The sequence below is a fragment of the Pipra filicauda genome, unplaced genomic scaffold (assembly GCF_003945595.2).
Source record: "Pipra filicauda isolate LSUMZ 115617 unplaced genomic scaffold, ASM394559v2 scaffold37_size4185640_pilon, whole genome shotgun sequence".
Lineage (NCBI taxonomy): Eukaryota > Metazoa > Chordata > Aves > Passeriformes > Pipridae > Pipra > Pipra filicauda.
Genome location: NW_024104509.1, coordinates 2,641,095 through 2,662,830, shown reverse-complemented (window position 1 = coordinate 2,662,830; position 21,736 = coordinate 2,641,095). Strand labels below are relative to the sequence as shown.

Sequence of the window (21,736 nt, the reverse complement as noted above, 5' to 3'; positions counted from 1 at the left end):
ATGAAGTCTCTAGGCTAAGGCAGCACTTTGGTGAGAAGCTTCAATTTGACAGTTGAAACAGTGCTGCAGAGCATATCCCAGGAAATCCAGTGTAGCCTTCCTGTAGCACCTATTCTACCTTCATTTGATCTTAGAGGTTCAGGGTTTTCAGAGGGAGCTAAGAGGATTTGGCATCAGTGACAGTAGTATAGCATCTTAGAGGCTAAAAAGGCAAACTGGATAAAGTAATAGGAAACTGTCTTAGCTCAATTAGTCAATCAATTTAGATGATGTCTAAAACAATTAATATAAGAAAGCATAAGTTAGGTAACCTCCCCAGCTAAAGTATCCTGTTTTCAAGTTAGACCCTTTAAAGTATTGCTGAAACAAATCACAAATGACACTTTAATGAACTATTTTCTCTCTCCCTCCAAAATTTGCAGATGTTTCTGGCAAACTACTTGATATCTATACCCATACCACAGCTTTAGAATAGAATAGAATAGAATAGGAACAGAATAGTTGGAAGACATCTGCAACAATCATTTAGTTCAACTGCCTAAACAAAAGTTAAAGCATGGTATTAAGGGCATTATCCAAATGGTTCTTAAACACTGACAAACATGGGCATCAAGCACCTCTCCAGGAAGCCTGTTCCAGGGTTTGATTACTCTCTTGTAAAGAAAAGTTGCATGACAATTTTCCAAATGTTTTTCTTATTTCCTCAATGACTGGCAATGAAGCTTTCTCAGCAGTGCAGTCAGTCTACCCACAGGTAATGTGAGTAGAAATACACATTTCTGCGTATTTCTCATCTCAAAACACAATCAACATGGGAGCTGATGAGGTCAGACTCTCTACTGTACGTGGTCATGATGTGCTTCCCATGCCACAGATGACAAACTTGGAGGTGCCACCACATGGCAAAATGTCCTTCTTATTCTTTAAGGTCAAAGGTGAGGCAGTCTGCACAATGGGGTCTGAACACACTGAACAACAGCTCAGAAGAGGAATAAAGAGCACCTCAAACAAACACAAGCTCAGTGAAGTCCCAGCTTAATAAAGAGGCATTATATAAATTGCAAGTACTGAATGGCTTATCACCACAGGAAAATTAAAGTAAGTACTTTGCATATATTAGATCACATATAACCTTAAACTTCCAGTTTCTCTTTCATTCCTCTTCTCTGCATGCATCAGAAAAATAAACCCAATTCAGCAGAACAAAGTGTTGCTGTAGTAAAAATAAAATAGAACTAAGTAACTTTGTCACATTAGGATAAAAAGCCTGTCTTTCCACAACAACTGTTGCTTTATTATTATTTTTAAGATGCTTAGCATAACTCAAGTAGTAAAATAAAGAAGATAAACAATGGCAAAAAAAAAAAGAACGGAAATTGAAAGAGTACTCAAACTCATACCAGAATTACTATAAGTTTGGGATTGTGTCCAAAATTTAACTAGAATTTTAGACAGAATCAAGGAAAAATATGATAATTCACAGAATCATATAATCATAGAATTGTTTAGTTTGGAAAAGACCTCTGAGATCATGAAGTCCTACTATTAACCCAGTATTCCCAAGTCCACCACTAAACCATGTCCCTAAGTGCCACATCCACTCATCTTTTAAATACCTCCAGGGATGGTGACTCAACCATTTCCCTGGACAGCTGTTTCAGCTGTTCAAGATTCGCTTGACAGTTTGATAACTCTTTCAGCTAAGATTTGTTTCCTAATATCCAATCCAATCCCCCATCTTCTGCAACTTGAGACTGTTTCCTCTTGTCCTGTCACCTATTACCTGGGAGAAGAGACCGATCACCACCTTTCCACAACCTCCTTTCAGGTAGTTGTAGAGAGTGATGAGGTCTCCCCTGAGCCTCCTTTTCTCCAGACTAAACAATCCCAGCTCCCTCAGCCTCTCCTTTTCTGATTTGTGCTCCAGATCCTTCACCACCTCCACTGCCGTTCTCTGGACAAGCTCCAGCACCTCAATGTTTTTCTGGTTGTGAGAGACACAGAATTGAACATAGGTCTCAAGATGTGGCCTCAGCAGTGCCAAGTACAGGGCATGGTCACTGCTCTGGTCCTGCTGGCTGCACTATTGCTGATACAAACCAGGATGCCATTGGCCTTCTTGGCCATGTGGGCACATTGCTGACTCATATTCAGCTGGCTGTCAATCACACGTCAACTTAATTTGAAAATGCTGTGAGTTTAGTATCTCAAAGACTCAGCTGGTACTGTAGACTTTTGCCTTTTCTGAATGTCCGGAATCTCTTAGGACAGTAAACAGATATATTCAGGCTCTCCTTAAGGATTAGATAAACTGTAACTATCCATAGCTGCTTTTTCTCTGTGGCAGAAGCACTTCTCCTGTTCAAGGTAACCAAACTTTTGTCCAGACAGATGCTCAGCAAGTAGGACTAACCAAAGTTAATCCTGCTGCATGAAGCTATCAGTGAGAACCCAGCACCAAACCCAAAATCCCACTCTGGCTAGAGCCTAGGCTGATAAGCAGACAAAGCTGCATGAACACAGCAGAAAATCTGACTACGAGTTGACCACTTTACACTATAAATATCTGTGACCATATTTCACTATAAATATCTGTGGCCACTTTACACTAGAAATATCTGCAGCCATCAATGTCTTTCGAGCTATCCCTCCACAACAGCTGGCTGGGTGGCAGCCATCTCTCCTTGAGCAGAGATGCAGGGAGATCTGTTACCTGACACCAGACATTGAGGGGTTGATAAATTATATCTTTTTGCAAGCATGCAACATTTAAAATGTATATAGCAACCTTTAATTTTTGTAGTCAGAGGCATGGGGAAATACAGACACATCCTAAAGTATTTATGAAGACTTTACACTTAGAAATGTTCAATATCTTGAGGTATCAAAAAACCTGTCTGTCTTGCTGAAGACCTATTGTTCTGGTGTTTTCTTTTCTCCCAACTAACAGATAAGAATTTAATGTTTGCCATATGCTTACCTAATTTCAGAGAGTCATTAGTGTATCTCACAACTTGCTAGTGCCATTTACAGGTACACTGGTAGGTGAGCCTCTACAGAGAACTGAGAAAAAACACACTGGAGCTGTTAAAACAGGACATTGACTGGAGCCCCATTAGAATGGGCTACAGATGTTACTGCATTAAAAAAACTACTGTGCTAAAGGAAAATATCTGGGTCAGTAACATCTATTCCCATCTACCTCTTTCTGGATGAATGTCTGCCACTGAGATGCAAAAATAACAGTAAATTAAACACTTAGAAACCCATTCAATAACTCATTACTAAGAAAAAGAATAAGCCATTCTAAGACACAGTGCCTAAGAGCTTTTCACCTACCTACTGTAGACCCTTTAAGCCTGTTGTTGAGTCCTGGACTTTGTACAACTTGAGTGGAAAAAAAAAAAAAGAAAACCAACATAATAAAGCATATATATATGGAATCCAGGACATTTCATTATAAAATAATAAATTCTCCAAAGTTTGTGTTAAAAAGTCATATATGCTTAAGACCTGCTTACCTTGCCAAAAGAAAACAAGGAGTAAGAGTTGTAGTTTTAGTCATACTACCACTAGACATTCTTCTGCATTGCTGTGAAAAAGGAAGATTAGTTTAAACAGAAATTTTCTCTATGCTGATCTGTTTCACACCGTAGCTATGAAAATGTTTTCTATTCTCCTGAGCATAATAAAATTGTTTTAGAGAGTATAACTACCATTTACCCTAATCAGCTATTTCTTTTGAGCCAAAAATCAATTTACAGCCAAAGAAGAAGAAAACCCCAAAATCAAGTACTCTTTTTCCTCCTAGGAATTTGGGTTAGAATATTATCTCTGTATAGCTGGTATTTTCAATTGTTGATGTTAAACTCGATTATTGTAAAATAACAGTTTATTCTGTTCCTCTGCACCACTTTGGGTATTTGGGGGATGGTCTTTTTTCAATTTCCTTCTTTCTTTACTCAGTGTTCACTGGCTTGAAATGACTTTTTTCAGGTAATTACCTGAGTCATCTCAGTGAACAACTGTGACTTCCAAGAGAAAACTCTTTTTTGAAACATATTTTCTTTTCTTCTTTACAAATATAATAGAAGCTGATGATAACATCCCCTACAAATATAAAACTCTATTGCACTGCACCTGAAGAGTTACATCTTCAGATAAAGACATACCTAAAGTAGATAACAGAAATGCTTCTGAATCATCAATAAAGCTGCAAAAATCAACCAGGTGCAAAACCAGTGTTGACAGATATCCAGATTCTTGCTAAATGTCTTGATTTCTTTGAGTGGGCCCATAGTGATCTACTTGCCAAGTATAGCAGCAGCTACTTTCAAAGCCAGAGGCAGCTGGGCAAGGGCCACCAGCTCTGTGGTGCTCCTTTCAAGAGGATGTGCTTGGAATCCAACAGTCAAATTTGTGTCATAGACTACCTTTCATTTGCTTCCACAAAAACTGCCTGAGTAAAGTGCATAAGAGTTGCCCTGAAAAACACAAGGGACACGTGCCTCCCTAGCCCCCCTCCAAAAAAATCCAAAACTAACCCATGAACAAACAAACAAACAAACAAACAAGAAGCTGTAAAGATCCTCTCTCTATCTCACTGCAGATTTTACCAAAGGATCCTAACAGGAACTTTCAGGAAAATGAACTACCTGTCCTCATTCTTCCTAGGAAAATGTGGTAGGAAATCACTGAGCCAAAGAAGACCTTCTCTGCAAGCACAATGATTACAGCACACTGTGCTACTTGCCAGTGATAATTACAGCCCAGCAGGGCAGAAACCCAGTTTTCAGGCAGTGCAGGTAGAAAGCAAGTGAAAACTAAAGAGTCAGAAGAAAGAAAGCAGCAGAATAGAAAGCAAGGTGGGAGGGGGTTGAGGGGAGTGCCAAGGGAAGCAGGAGGAGGATATTATCTGACCTTGGACTATATCAAAAGCACTTGTTTTAAAATTGCTCTGCTTTCTGTTTAGAACCAGTTCCATTCTTGTTTGACAGGTTACACCCTTTCCCTTTGCTGTACATCGTTTCTGGCTCTGCAGGGTCAGTTTAACCTTATATGATTAATTCAGTCATTTGTTTTCCTGCCTCAGTGCTGAATTATACTGCATTGAGCTTCTATAGGCAAAGTCAGGTAACACTGTTTTACCTGAGAGCAGTGAATACCAAACAGACTTTCAGAGATTATTCACACACTGAGTGACACCGCCGCTCAGGATTTCCCATGTTCTATATGAATGTAAGTGCAGGGTTACCTCAGACATTTAAATTACAGCTGTCCATATGCAGTCCATAATGGCAGCTACCAATTCAAAGCACCAGCTAAGATAGGGATACTTAAAATAAATGCTGAGGAGGGAAGATGATGTGAAACAGAAGGCAAATGAGGTCATAGGTGACACAACCCCTGCAATGGTAGGAGCACTGACATACCTAAGAGAACAAATTACTGGTTGTGATAGATTGCAATGAGTGCTAGTAATTCTTGAAACTTGTTCCCCTACCCTCAATAACTGTTCACATTTCTGTCCCTTACAAATCTGGGTGAAACCTGTTGTGTGTGGACACAGCAGGACTGGCGCAGAAGACAGGCAGAAGCAGTGCTAGTGCATGGATTAGCAAGTCATATAGACCTACAGGAAATTCCTTCACAAAAATAGAGTCCCCTCTAAACCAGCATAACTGTGTCATAGTTGGATATATAAATGAATAATTTTCATCAGTATGAGCTGCTATACTGTGAACAGCATGTACAGGTTTGTATTCAATACGGGCAAAGTTGATTTCACCCCTGGAATGAGAAACAAGAGCAATAGGTAGTAATAATTAACTGCAGGTTTCCCAGGCCATAGGATGAAAACTAATGTAAAAAACTGTTTTGAAATAGTTTAAAACAGTGTCTGGTGAAATAAATGACAGGATATAAAATTTTTTCCCATCTACCAGCATATTCAGTTCCTCTTTAATGCCTTTACTAGTCAAAACATGAGTCCTTGCCTCCTACCACAGCACTTTTTTTCTAGGATTTATTCAGAAAGACTCCACAGAGATTGAAGAGCTTATTCTGTTTGCGGCCAGTATAAGGGCATAGGATTAAATCTGAATAGCTATGCAGCATCAGGCTGCACTTGGTATTTTTAAAATATTCTCTTACCCGCCAACATTTACTTTTTACAGTACAGTTAATCTCAACCACTTCAAAGTATGAAGAGTGAGTAGAAATATGCTTAGATTTTTAGTATGTTATTTGTGTGAAGAGGGAGGAAACCCCACCAAATCAGGAGGGAAAGTGCACAACTGCACAGAAAGATGTTTTATCATCTGTCATGAAGGAGACAAGAGATAATGAAAAACATTGCTTTAAACCTCAGATTGACAGTGCCTGCTGCTTAGACAATGGACAGCTGAAGATGAAGGAAAAAAAATCAGGGTAGAAGTGATGAGAGCAGAGAAAGCAGCCAAGTGTGCTTACCTTACATACTTAAGCATCCTAAGGATGCTGCAAATTATCCATGCTTTTAAAGATGAAGTTGTTTCTCATTATCATTTCATTATGACATCAGTAGAAACTATATGGTGACTTAAAATAATTCAAAATTTTGTTTTCTGCTGCCTCCAGAAAATTTTTGAGTGTCTTTAAATTTCACTTCTGACAGTAAAGAAATTTTTCATATGCATCTCAGTTACAAAAATCAGAAAGAAAATATCTCCCTTTTCTACAAAAATGCAGATGCAATTGAGAATGAAATGTGGAACTCTCCTGTTTTAGAACACAGGTTGATTCAGCAAAATAGGCAGTTACTTCCAGAGTACATGTTGACATTTATAATTTAGCTAGGCCTACCTAAATATTTCAGAGGAAAATTACCCTGAAAAGATAAATGAGAGTTTGATAAAACAAAACATTAAAGGAGGTCAGTTATGCAAAGTGTCAAAATGGTTCAGATAAGAGGGGAAAGCATTTCCTTTTTTCTTGGAAGGAATAATCCTGTTTAACACAGGGGAAAAGCTCCTTGATGTGGAGGCATAACACAGATCAAAGTGAGCAGGTGAGTCAATGCGTAATACTGCAGAAGAAAGGGGATGGCCAAATAAGAGAAAATTCAGGAATAGAAAGATTAAAGAAAATTGTGTTTAGGGAAAACCTAAATTAAGTAGTTTGCTATTCTGAGGAGTACAAAAGAGAATTCCAAATGAGGAAATACGAGGGAGCAGATATGAGGGGAGAAGTTTGAATGTTGTTTGCAAAGTTTTTAAATTTTACATCTCTTTCTGCATTGTGCCAGCACTGTAACATTTCATGTTTTAATCTTCCATAGACTGAATGTCTGGTAAAAAGCAGGGAACAAGCAAAACAATCAGTGCTTATAAAAAAGGCAGCAATTCTGCAATTAAGGATCTGTCATTTCACAGAAGTTACTGTAAATTTTTGTCTTCCCCTGTATTTGGTACCTTTTCTTCCACAGCTGATACACCATTAATGACTGAAGAGAACAGACTGTGGAAATCTCACAGCTTTGTCCCGTTTAAAAGACTTTATATTTTATGATGTGCACATACTGCTTAAGTCTTACAGCACTGTCAATATTTTGCAATGGAATATGCATATTTTCCAGTGGAATTAATAACCAAAATGTTTCGGTAGTAAACACATTTGTTTTCCCACATACAAAAAGTTTCATTCAGGTATGTTAGGACATTTATGACTCTGTTCAGATAGTGAAATAGCAGTCCCTGATTTTAAAGTTGTAGATACATGGGTAAATATAAATTGTAGGTCACAAAGCATACAAACAGGGAAATACAAGTCAGATGTTGTCCTTTAAATCACTGGGCCGTGCACATAAACAACTGTGATTTCATGCAGACTTGCAGTGTTGAAACTTGTTAAGAACAGCCAAAAAGAGAGAAATGGTTTTAAGTGCCGAGATAGACATTTCCATTCAACCATTGGTGTGACTCAAGGTCTTCCATTACCCTGACTCAGACAAGAAATGTGGAGGAAATGAAATGTAATGTAATGTAATGTAATGCACTTTCTGCATCTTCTGTTATAGACAGAATTCTTGGAGGTATTGGCAAGATACTGACATTATAGATATTCTTCTGAAACACGAAGTGACTTAAACAGGTAGAAAGGGACCCAAGCAGTACAATGGATAAGGTAATGAAGCTTTATCACCTGGAAGACTGACATCTGAAACCTAGAGTAATAGGAGTTAAGACCAATTGCAACCTAGTATATAGGAGTTTATTAACCTCACTGTCTCCAAAGCAGCTGTTGTCCAGAACCTTTGATCCACTGTTGATATAAGAATCATACCTAGGTTACAGCATATCCTGGGGAAAAGCATGAATAAAATGCTTCTAAAGGAGATATTAGTTGTCATGTAACCCCATCAGACGGGTATTTCTCCCAGAAAGTGCTCTTCTGACAGATAAGCAAGCACGCAAGACTGGAAGGGTTAGAATAAACTTCTGTCTATGTGTGTGCTTGAGCTCCTGAGTAAGACCCATGTGTGCACCATTTCAGCTTTATTTTTTTTTAGTACCTCAGTTCTTTCTGGTCTCTTTGAAGGCAGCTCATTCCGGGAAACAAAGAACCGTCAGCAAATCACAGTCTTAGTTTCATTCTTGACTAAATGGGCTCCTTTGAGCACTTTGCCTTGGATCTGCTCTACTGTCAAACTAATAGTCCTTGGTAGGACAATTTCTGTATAAAAAGCAAAGAAGGCTGCTCTCATTCTGGGCTTTCAGTGAGATAATTTAACCTGTAGCCTGTCTTTTGCTCACAGATATTAAGCAATGTAAAACTTAACTGTTTTTCAAGGCAAAGTTCAATAAAAAAGCCACAAGTTATGAAAAGAAGTTCATCACTGAGATGGTTAGACCTAATATTCTGTTACTTTAAGAAAATAAGAATTCGGTTCGGTCATTTCCACTGCTATATATACTGAAAAATTATGTCTTGCAAGTCACCACCCTAAAAAATGTTGTCAGCAGGACTTATATGCACACAGATGCCTTCTAATCTGAATTGAAAATGCTGACCTTAGAAGGAAGTATTGTGGGTTTGTTGGGTGGCAACAATATTAAAGTCAGGTACTCCTGCTCCATGCTAAACTGCAATATTTAGTTTTTCTTTGCAATAAATTTTCAAATAGTCTGATAGTGCATGGATGCCCAGATTGTTTTACTATGGATGATGAAGACACGTCTCTTCTGTATTTAGGTTGACAATGTCATGACAACACACAGAAACCAAGCAGCAAAAATAGGCACAAACCATTAGTTTCCTAGCTGGTTAGCTGGTGAGACTAGGTAGGCAATTCTTGGAAAAGGCAGCTCACTCAGTGTGAGATATTCCTACAGGACAGTAAATTTGCAGTTACTGCATTATCTACAGAGAACCTGCATGTCACACAGTGAGTTCCTCATCTATGATTGAGATATTATAGCAGTAGTGAATGGGTCTCAGTGCTCCATCTGAAGCCGCAAAAAGAGTAATTATATTTTCTAAGAAAGACAAAAGAAATTATGACTTCCCAGACAAAATAGAGCCAGGAAGTAAGAAGGTTTCTGAACATTATCACGGAAGTTATAAACTGCATTGAACCCTTCCAATTTCCTGATTGCAAACTTTGGTCTGTATTAACTATTGTGGAATTGCTGTGTCACCCAGTACTGTTTTGCCTTCACTTTCTTTACTTGGACAATTGACAGAGCTGTACAATGATTCAGTGTGCATTTCCCAGTATTACCTGTTAATAGTGTAAATGGGGTAATGGATATTTTCATAAGTTTATATTTTTTAGAGGGAAAAAACCCATTCTAAATTTAATTTCTGTAGCTGAATTTTAACTACAAACTATTTAGGAAGATAGGAAGAGAAAAAATTGGTAAAAAGTTGCTTTAGTGTCTATTAGGTGACTCCATCATATACACCAAATAAGACAGAAAATATCTCCTTACTGAGTGTAAGCAACAAAAGGAATAGTGGTCTTCGCAGAAGTGTGCTGTAGATGGCACAGCAGAGGTTCAGGATGGATGAAATAACTGCCTAAATTGTACTCTTCTGCTTCAGTGGTAGGTCTGACAATTTTGTAGTTTCTATTAGCAGAAGCCCTACCTCATCTGATAGAGCTGAAAAGCCGAGTAGGATCTAAAGTTTTTCAAGGGTTCAGTGTAATACAACAGCTGTCTTTGGGTTTTTTGTTCTGGTGTTTTGTGTTTCGTGTGCTTTTTTTTTTTTAATATAGCTCTTTTGCTTATGGAAGTTGTTCTCTGAATTACTGAAATAAAAAAAAAACAAACCTGGTCCTAGGATTAGATTTTATTCTCTGTGGAGTCAATGGCAAAGGCCAGCTGACTTCTTGGCAGCTGAAAACTCAAAATATGGTTTGATTTCCTTAGCAAAGGAGAAATCAAGTGAGATTTGCAAAATTAAAAACTATCAATCATATCTTAACACTTACAGATGTAGGACCTAAGTACTAGACTAATCCCGTTTATTTGCAAGGAATGGATAGGAGGTTTAACCTTCATCAAAATGAGAAGAGTTGCTACAGTCACTCCTGAAGTGCACTGGCACATCTACTTGGATGCAGAGAACTAATTACCATCAGTACACTTCACGCTGGAAATCTCAGAGTGTTTCCATGGGAGCTGTTTCAGCAACCAGCAGGCCAGCAGTTACACGATGCTTTCCTGCTCCAAATCTCTATTGCCAAATTATATGCTGTTCACAGCAACTATGCTGCAGGAACTACAGTTGACTTTTACTGTTTGAGAAGTTACCAAGCCTTTTTCCACTGCCTCTATAAGAAAAAAAGACGACATCAGCATAAAAAAACATTAGCCGAAATTATTTTATTGAAGAAAAGTTTCTTTAAAAAGAATAGATCTTAATGAACTTTTAACAATTGGGAAGGGCCAAAGAAAGCAAGTGATAATATGCTGCTAAATTCTTAAAAGTTCACCTGATTTAGCTAACATTTAATTCAGATCACAGTGAAATGTATGCTAGTAAACAGCTGCAGGTGGTGTTTAATTAGCATACAAACTCCCTGAGCCTGCACATCCAGCTGTAAAGCACAAGGTTTTTTGCAGCTAGTATGTGATCAAGTCAAACTTTTCCCAGTGTAAACTCTTCCAGAAACATGGACAGGTTTGCTCCAGCCTTTTCAGTCAGAAAACTGAAACCATCAAACACCAATGGATCATATTTGAAGTCCAAATAGAAAAGAAACTGCTGAATCACTCAGCAGCTTCCCAACTTCCTGCAAGTAACCATTAAGATGAGTCGAAGCCCTGCACTAGTGTGGCAGTTTTGGGATTTGACTATTAGCCTTGCAAGACAGCCTGCTCATATACTGTGCATTTTGGGACAATTTGGATCCATCTCTATCGGAAAGAAAAGCACAATAGCAAGCACCTTCGTGATGCAGGTTGTCTTAGTCTTAGCTCAGTGCACTCAGCTACTTCAGCATGACACCTTCTTGTTTCAATCTGACAGCACCAGACTCGCAAGTTAACACATTAAGGCATCTGGAATGATCTATTACTATATATATATACTCAGCAACACAAAGTAGAAGTAAGGTTTACATTATCCTGGAGAAGCCATCATGATTGCTACAGTGACTGTACACTGTGGTACAGGAATAACAGAAAACAGGAGAAGCAAGTAAGAAATATTCATTACCTGCTGACACGAACTAGAGATGGAATTTTACAGTTTCTCTTCCAGCAAGAAACTACTTAAATTTTATCTGTTGCCTCTATGTGTAAATGAGTTCCAGGAATGCATGGGTGCACACAAAAACTTATGCCCACTGACCAGACTTTTCATTCTGCAAGTCCTTCTTGTAATGCAGTGGTAGGCAATGACACTATCAGTTTGCTTAATGCAGCCACTGAACCCTCAAATATTCCAAAGTTAGCAGAAAAAGGTCATGTTAGTAATAAGAAGACAAACTTAACTAGAATGATTTACTGCTAATATTAATGTGCCATTTTATTACTAGGGTGCTAAGATTGGCCCTATTCTGATTCACAGCAATTTCCATTTTCTAATAAATGGATATAAACTTAGGTCTATTCACTCTCAAAACACTATTTTGGAATAATTAATTTTATAACAAATGTCTCTCACTGCAACAAGCGTGGTTGTTTTCAGGAACATAGACCTTTCTGTTTTGCCAAAGTGGCCTTTCCCAGGGCCTGCCCAATGAAGCTCCACAGATGGACCCATGCAGCTTGTTGGAAAACACATTCTGGCTTCTGAGAAATTCACATTGTGATTTGTGAACAAAGCACTCCAGCAGCATGTCAATCTAAGCTGCAAAATGAAGTACTCTAAAAAGAATAGAGCAGCCTGTATTTGTCAGAAAACTCAGACACCAGAACTACTATCTTTAAGGGAAAATAATAAGGCTAATTTATTTACTAAGATAGAAAACAGACTTCTGAGCTATCACCCAACTCAATGTGTTTTTCAGGGACAACCTGAAGTGAAGTCTTCTAGCCTGCTACTTGATTGATTTTCTTCCTCTCTTCCACTTGACTCCAGGGCCAAGAGGGGCTCCACTGGGGAATGTCCCTGCCAGACTGAGTTCTCTGGCAGTGTACTCACCTGTTATTTGTATTTTGACATCATCAAAGTAATGAAAATAGAATGAAAGATCAAAACTCACTCTTAAGCATTGTGTCATTTTATATATATATATATATATATGTACATCAAAAAATTTGTAACATATAGAGTTCCATCTTATTGTAGCTTTGGGCTAATTGATATGGACTGCAAATGACCTAAGCAAAAAATTCTTCATTTTCTTAAATAATCTCTTTTCTCCATATATATTTTTTTAGTGGCAGGAAAAGTATCATAAAATGGGCTGTTTTAGCTTCTCATGTGCTGCTTGCAGGAGATAGGAACATGCAAGAAAAATGTTTGTGGTGCTTTCTGAAAAGAGTGTGGTCTGGGTTTTACAATTCTACTTCCTGCCTGCTTAACTTTGGTGAGCCTTTATGCTCCTATTCTAGGAATGTCTTGGCATAAACTATTTTTAAGAATTATATGTAAATGTGGCAATACAGAATCTCCATAAATAATATATAAAACACTATCCTACCCTTGCAGTCTACAGTTATATATACATATATATATATTATATACCTGTACAGTCAACTTCTTTTAAAATAGATTTTTATACCATAGACATCGTTAAGCACCTCGGTCTACATACATTTCTGAACATAAACTCTGATGCTTGTAGTGTCAGTTCAATAAGTATATAATTTTATAAAAAATATTCATTAAATTGAGAAGTGAAACTGTGTCTGTCTTGCAAATCTAACAGATCTAGATTTCTTCTATTCTTAGGCCTCACCTTATCATTCAGCTTGTACACTCAGATTTTATTCAACAAACAAACTTAAACAAATAAATGGAACATTACACATAATAATAATGATGCTACCTGGGAATACAATTCAGAGACCATTCCCTAGGAGTGAAATCCAAAATGTCAGAACTTAATAAATCTGGTGAAAGGAGTAATTTTTGTTACGAATATGCTTTTTCCCTGGCCACCACATTTATTTCAAATTTATAAAACAGATGCTAGTCTTTTTACACATTTTAAGCAGGTTGAATAAGAACAATTATTTAAAAGATAGCTTTTTCTTTCTTTCCAGAGATTAACTTGCATTTTTTTTGCCTCTCTTCATCTGTGATTCAGCTGTATTGATGTACTTTACGAGCACCCTCCTGCCTTTACCCTGTATGCACTCAATTATTTGGTGGCACACTGTAATATGACAAGGCACTCTCCTGCACTGTCTACTTTGTTCCCTATCAATTCAGCAGCCACAAAATCAGACAGTCAGGCACACTGAACTTAGGGAAAATAGCTGTGATCAATTTAACTGCTGCTGAGCTCTCTGAGACAATCTTCTGCATCTTCTTTCTATTTGTTGAGGGGCTGATCAAACTAACGATGAAGTGAGTTCATCAAGCACTGTTTTGTCTTACATACAACCAAATCAGAAGGCCAAGCTTGAGAAATGACAAGAGCTGGGACAGATGTGGTAACATGAAACATCTGGCTTTGTAGGAAGAGTGAAGTGACCGCTCACTCCTGAGAGTACTTCACATCAGCAAGGTCATCCATTTCCTGTAGTTATGCTGTGTTCAGCATCATGAGTACATGAGTATCATCTTTCTTTTATAAATAGGTACAAGGCTGTGAAATTTAAAGGACACCATTAGCCTACCAATCACACCTCAGACATAAAATCTTTCTAGCATACGCAATGTTAAAATTACCTAAGTAGAACTGAGGCGCTTGTTGAGAAACAATTGCTTTAATACATTCTCTTTACTTATGGTTGGGTTAGTGTTATAAATTCAAATTCCGAACACCTAATCTTGGGCAAAACATCTCCTGGCAAATAACTCTTCACAAGACAAGTAGGTAAAGAATGTCAGTGGTGACAAATGTTGCAAATCTGCAAAGAAACTTTTAAAAATTGCACAACCTCACTTGGAATAAAAATCTTGATGTGAATACTGAAGACAAAAACTTCACAGTTAACTTAGCAGTAGCAGGGTTTGTTCAAAGCCTGACAACCATTTCTGGATTTAAATGCCTGGAACAATCCAAAATTGCATTTTTTCCAGTCTTGGTAGTAATTCAATGTCTGCCTCTGCTTTGTATCTTTCATTCCTTTCTACATTCCTGCCTTTATGCCTTTCCTCATTCTTGCCTCCCTTCCTCATTCCTTTTTTCTATCTTCTCTCATTAAGTATGTTTTTTATATCTGCATGTGGAAGACTGGTTTACAAGTAGGTCTTATATGTACTTCTTCTTGTTATTGTTATTATTGTTAATACTGTTATTATTAATATTATTTTTATTATTTTACATTTGCAGAAATTAGCATAAAATAATTAATGCTGTTTCCCTAAGTAGGTATTCATTTCAGGGCATTTTCATCAGCCTGGAATTCCCAGAATCTCTGATGTGAACCAAAAAAAAAATCTTAGAAGAAAGATTAAGTTATAAAATTATGTCTATTCAGTCAGCTTGTGAAAAATACCCCCCCCCCCCCAGAATTAAATCCCACGGTTTTGCAGTGTGATTTTGCTTCAAAAATATTTCTGCAAAAGCAGCCTCAGGGATCTCTCAGAAACTGTTGAAAGATCTTGCGTTCTTCAAGAGAGTACAAATGTGCGTTAAAGGGATAGCCTTGCCACTGCAGAACAGGAGCCTCAGAGAGAACCTGTTTTCTTTTCCTGTCACATATCTCCATAATAAAGTAATAGCCCTACTGATACCTGTGCAACTCTACAGCACCTTTAAAATATGATCCCAGTGACAGCAGATAATTATGCCGCCTTCTCTTTTCCATAGTTGATTGAGGTAGAATTCTAGTCATGATATGCCTGAGGATGATTAAAAAGAAGTAATATACATGCCCTACTAACTGGGTTCTATCCTGTCAAAGGAAATGTAGAGGAACTTAGAAAGTTTATATTGTTGTATTAATCACTTTAAATGCAAAAACAACAGTCAGCATGATATAGTACCATTTTAGAGCCTAGATCACATTGATCAGATTTGTTATATTCTTTTTTAGGGACCTGAACACTTGGTCAAAACAATGCATTGAGCTCAACATACCAGCTCCTTCTTCTTCATGCACTCCATGAGGATAATGAAGAGGTGCTGTGCCTGGGTTCGGGTGTATGTGAAAGTCTTCTGTATGGTAACTAACAACTGGTCCCTCAAAGACTCGTTGATAAGTCTGAAATTCAAAATGAAAAAATTAAGTAGAAAACTAGACAAGAGAGAACATTGTAACTTCAGACAAGGTTTTTATTCAGGGGTAAGAGTCAAACAACAAATCACTGACGGTTGTTTTGGACAGGTTTGAAGGACGGGAATTGCTGAAACCATCAGAGATAAATTGGAAAACACTGTTCTAGAAAAACATCTTGGCTGTGCTGAGGTAGCTCATCTCCAAAGTTTTTATATCAGTTCCCACATATTGCATGACAGAAGGTCATTCAAACTATCAGCTCTGTGGGATTTCCTAACAAAAACAAGAACCACATTGACAGTCTGGATTTGAGGGAGAGGTAAATTGAAGACTCCTTTCTGTCAGTGAGTTAGCAGAATTCAACTCACAGTTAATTTTATGAAAGTGGGAGCATTTGTATTGTCAGTGTTTTTGATTTTAGCTTGAAAATCCCAACAGTTTCAACTCACCCTACTGATGCTACATGGGACCAGGTAAGAAATTTCTCTATTCCTTACTCTACTTAAAGAAAACATTTTGTCTTTTTTCATGCTGATCATCTAGGAGCTCAAGAGAACCTATTTTTATATTCCTCCTCAGTGCTAATTTCAGTACTTGCACAAATTGACCCAACAGCAGAAATAAATAGTAATCTTATATGGAATATTAGTACCTGATCCCTACCTATTGATAACAGTCCTTGGGACTGTTCTGGTTGAAACACTGATGTTCTCAATGTCTTACAAAATAGTGGGCTCTAGTTTAAAATATGTATCCTTTGCTGTAGGAAAGCACTACAATTTTCTCACTCAAAAACTGTAACTGAGTGTTTCAAATTAGCTAAGTTGGAATATTTTATTAGATAAGCCATGGTAGGTCATCTGGTGAAACAAAACTCAGAGAATCTCCATGTCTCATATTTTATGACAGAAGATAAACAAATACTTAGCCCTGAAGCTACTGCACAGAAACACTAGAAGCAACACAATATCCAAAAGCCATTGTTAGCTTATGGCAGCTGCTTTGGCAGAACAATAACCAAACCCCTGTATTTTTCATACTATTGGTAAAAGTTGCCTGTACTTCTCTGCAGCAAGGAAGCACAAAGGACATTGCAGGATATTCATTATACAATCGAATTTCAAGTATCATTTAATTATCTAGTCTTTATACTTACAGCAAACGCGTTGTTAGAAGAGACAACAAATGGGAATGGGAAAGAAGTATAGACATGCATAGGAGAATATAGAAGATCTGGCATATAGAGTGCATATGTTGTTTACTCTCTAAATTTGATTTTAGCTGTAAATATTCCTGTTGAGTAGTAATTCAACTTCACAAAGAAGGCTGTAAGGCATATGTCAATGTGTTTGAATTAAAATGAGTTTACATGGGGTTTTAGACCATAACATATGGAGCACTGTTCTTTCCATGCTTGACTTCTCCTGTTGTCTTCTACTATATTACAGACTCCTCTTGAGTGATGAGTCTACCTCTGTACTTCCCCTTTTCATCAAGGCCCTGGATGTGCTATTTCCTGGGAGACTGGAAAGGTGGCAACAATGCATCTATGGCCCATGCATTAGGTAAGCACTCCTTCCCCATAGCATGACCTGCCTCCTTCACAAAAAGGCAACATATGATGAGTTACAACCTCCAACCCTCTTGGTGGACAGCAATAGAGCTGACAGCAGAGGACTTTCTGAGTGGGAGTTATAAGAAAGATAAACTCACCTCCTGTATAGGAGCAAGGATGTTGCAAGCACATGGGAACATGAAACAAGATGTCAGAGTACAGGTAGAAATGTAGATTCACTCCATGTTAACGAGAATCAGCTTGGAAAGACCGATACCCTGAAAAGCACTAACATGCTTTGAGTTGCAGATTAGTAGGTCATATATGATATAAATTCTGAGTTTAGGCTCTTGGAAAAAAATCTGTTGGAAATTTGCTTTAATCAAGAATGCTGATTTCAAACAAAATGGTGCTATCACTGTATATATAAGTGGTTCAGAACTATGCAACCTTCCATCCTTCAAATGAAGAAAGAAAAAAGAGGTTATTTAAAATGAACACGTTTCCTAAAAGCATCAACTGGAGAATCTAAAAAGATTCAAATAAAGCTCTAATTTCCTTTGGAAATTACCTATGGAAGTGAAGTACATGAAAGATTATAAAAAGTATATGAAAAAATATATACGGAATTGAAAGAATCTCAAATTAGAGAATTTCAGAAAACATTTCCAGAGATTCCAGAATGAAAACCATCCTCTTTTCTTATAATAATGTCATTTTCCTTTAAAAGTGTGTAGAATCCAAATCTGAAATTTCAATACAGAAACTGGCTCTCCCTCAGGCTAACACACAGAGCCTTATTAAATGCTTTTCTTTAACATCTCATTGGTCTGCAAATCTACAGCAAGCCTGTTCAATGTCTTTGTGAGATGAAAAACTTGAATTGATTTTAATCAGAAACAGAAACAATAAAGGCAATCATTCTGTTAAAACAATCATAGTTTTGTATAAACTGAAATCAGTCATATCAAGACTAAATCACATTTATTCCTTAGGAATCTATAAATGTTAGAAGGTAGCAAATCAAAGTTTCAATTGTGCAACCCAGCTGGGACAAATACAAACTGTGGCATGCTATTAGAGGCTAAATCTATGATGCAAACACTAAATCGAATTTGTGTAAAACAAGTAACTTCAGAGACTACTGTGAGCAAAATGACCGGGACTTGAAGGTCGGATGATGAATTATCTACTACGCAAACACAATCACTTTTCTTACACACACACCTTAAGCACATGTTTTTTCAAATCACAGATTTCTACTTTTAGATTTGGGGAAAGGAGATGGCTCTTTGACTTTAGAACACAGGAGACTCTTGGCCACTAACTTGGGTACAGTATATTCAGGAGCCTCTATCACAGATTATGAACCTAATATGCAGAAGGTTCCATAGGCATAAAATTCCCACTTTACCAGACTCAAGCACCACAGTTATGACTTCCATTAGAGTTGGCATTTTTATCATCTTTCTACTAGGCTTCAGTTCCAAAAATATTTTGCAACATGCTAATAACATTCTCTTTGGGACATTTTGATGGCATGATTCCCTGAATTCCACTTACTTTGTCATGGAAAAAATACTGCTGGTAACTTGCTCCTGACTAAACAAAACAGTTTAACCTGTTCTTTTATTTCCTTTCTCATATAGTTCAAAACTGATCATTCATTCCCTAATTACCTAAGACACACCCATTATCCTACCAATCCAGGTCTAGTCAGCCTTTTTTTTTTTCCGGGAACAGCTGGATTGCTGATGGGATATACGTACCTACTGTCAAAAATCTCTCATCTAAAGTAGAACTATATACATTTATATCTATTTTCAGAACAAAAATTTACTCTTAATTGTTGCTAAGAGGCGGAGGTTTGTTTTGTTTGTTTGTTTGTTTTAAGAAAACATTTGTTTTGATACATCAGATTATTGTAATTGAGCTGTATGGCCTTACAGTAAAGTCAGGACCTTGAATTTTAGGAAAAAGAAAAAACCTTGTAGCTGCTCAAGGAGTTAGTCAGTAGGATCCCCGAAACTGCCCTCAGTGCAGCAGAACTGCCCTTGCAAATTGCCCTCAGGGAGCAGACCAGAGCTGGCAGATCTTTAGGGACACTTTCCGTAGAGCATAAGAGCCTGCGATACCCAGGTGACAGAAATTGGGCAAGGAAGGCAAGAGACTTTCATGGATGAGTGGAAACCCGCTGGTTAAACTAAAAAGAAGGGAATGCACCGGCAGTGGAAAAAGGTACAGATAACCTGGAGAGAGCATAGGGACACAGCTCAGTCGTGTAGGATGGGGTGAGGAAAGCCAAGGCAAAGATGGAGCTGAACTTGTCAAGGGATGCAAAGAATAAGAATGGCTTCTACAGGTGTGTCAGCCAGAAAAGGAAGGTTGAAGAAAGCATTTACCCCACCTGGTAAGCAAGGCTGGCAAACTGGCAACAATGTACGAGGAAAAGGCTGAGGTACTCAACAACTCAACAAAGCCAAGTGCAAAGTCCTTCACCTGGGTTTGGGCAACTCCCAGCGTCAATACAGGCTGGGGGATGAACAGATCAAGAACAGTCCTGTTGAGAAGGACTTCGGGGTGTTGATGGGTGAGAGGCTGGACATGTGCCAGCAATGTGCACTTGCAGCCCACAAAGCCAACCGTATCGTGGGCTTCATCAAAGGCAGAGTGGTCAGCATCAAGAGAGGGCATTCTGTCCCTCTGCTCTGCTCTGGGGTGCTGTGTCCAGCTCTGGGATCAACAGTACAGGAAAGACATGAACCTGCTTGAGCAGGTCCAGAGGAAGGCCTCAAAGACGATCAGAGAAACACCTCTCCTACGAGGAAAGGCAGAGAGAGTTGGGGGTGTTCAGACTGGAAAGAGAAGGAGAAGACTTCAAGGAGACCTTATTGAAGTCTTTGAGTACTTGAAAGGTGTCTGTAGGAAAGATGGGACAAACTTTTTAGCAGTGTGATAGAACAAGAGACAATGTTTTTAAAACTAAGAATGTTGATTAAGATTAGATTTATATGTAAGGATTCATATTCTAAGAAAGAAGATTTTTACAATGGAGATGATAAAACAGTGGAACGAGTAGCCCAGAGATGCAGTAGGTGCCCGGAAACATTCAAGGTCAGGTTGGAGAGGCCTCTGAATAACTTGATCTACTTGAAGATGCCACTGTACATGGTTGCCGAGTTGGATTAGATGACCTCTAAAGGATGCTGTCCAATCAAAACTATTCTATGATCTTATGAAAGAAAAGGCAATAGAGACAACATAAACAAAGTGACAATCTATTTCTGTCCAAGATATACTGTATGATTAAACAGCAAAGCAAAACTTTCTCCATTGCTTTGTCTTATGCAGAAGACACAAATGACATTATTTTGGCCTACACTCCTCAGAAAGAATTTTTTTAAAATCCATGCCCAATATTTGAGGAGATAATAGACATTCCACTTAATCTTTCAGACTCATGGCATATGATTTTGTAGTGAGCACTGGAGACAGTCTGAAAGATCTGGCCCATAGACAGCTGCCTAAATTATGCAGAAGGTACCAAGAAAGTACTCAGCTTACTACTGAGAATTTTATTTCCTTTTAGTGAAATGTAGCCACCTAGTGCATTCTTAACACTCTGTTCAAGATTCTTCAGACCAAGGCAATATGTGCTCCCTGATATTAAAGTTCTAATAAACTTAAAAAAGCCCACCAGTATTAATTCTACATATATAATATTCATAATGCTGAAACCTCAGTGGGAAACTGCATATGAGCCTTGCCTCCCCTGGGAACTTCAATGAAAGAGGTGAGATAATGAGACCTCAAAACTGATTTGCCCCCAAAGACATCTTTACTTCAAGCTTCACCACTCCTTCTAACACTCCTGGTGGTACATCACATACCTGCTGCAAGGCAGCGCAGGTACAGCTCTCTGTTGTGCAGGCAGCCTCCTTCCACTGCAGCCCAGAGAAGTCTTGCTCACAGTTACACAGTGTACTCAAAGACCGCCTTCGGGGAGTGAAATGTTTGCCTTGTCACAAGAAAAGCCTACAATCAGGCCTTAATATAAGGCAAATTCAAGCTTATCTCCTATCTTTTCAAGGATGCACAGGCATTGACAGTGTAAAGGGGTACTGCACCTTGATTGATATAAGAAATTGTTAGTTTTTCTGCTATGTGGAATGTTTTAGGAAGAGTAAATTATGAAGAGGGAAGGCAAGCACATCACAATTCTTTGAAACCCAGTACAAAAGGACCTGTTGGGCAGATATGCAATTGTCCAACACTCTTAAGGATTTCTCTAAAAGGATAGATTGGCACCACAGTGATCAAAACTCAAGCAGAGAGATGTGTTTGTCCTCCTTCA

The 21,736-nt window shown here is 38.1% G+C and overlaps 1 protein-coding gene across 5 annotated transcripts in view; it reads right to left on the bottom strand.

Annotated features, from left to right (window-relative positions):
- The window catches only part of TRPM3 (transient receptor potential cation channel subfamily M member 3), a 386,166-nt gene that overhangs the window by 67,186 nt on the left and 297,244 nt on the right, over positions 1-21,736 (bottom strand). For all 5 annotated transcript variants that reach the window (XM_027752172.2, XM_039384840.1, XM_039384841.1 and 2 more), the window contains exon 8: positions 15,689-15,812. In XM_027752172.2, coding sequence (XP_027607973.1) covers positions 15,689-15,812 — 124 coding nt within the window. The remainder of the gene's footprint in view (positions 1-15,688; positions 15,813-21,736) is intronic.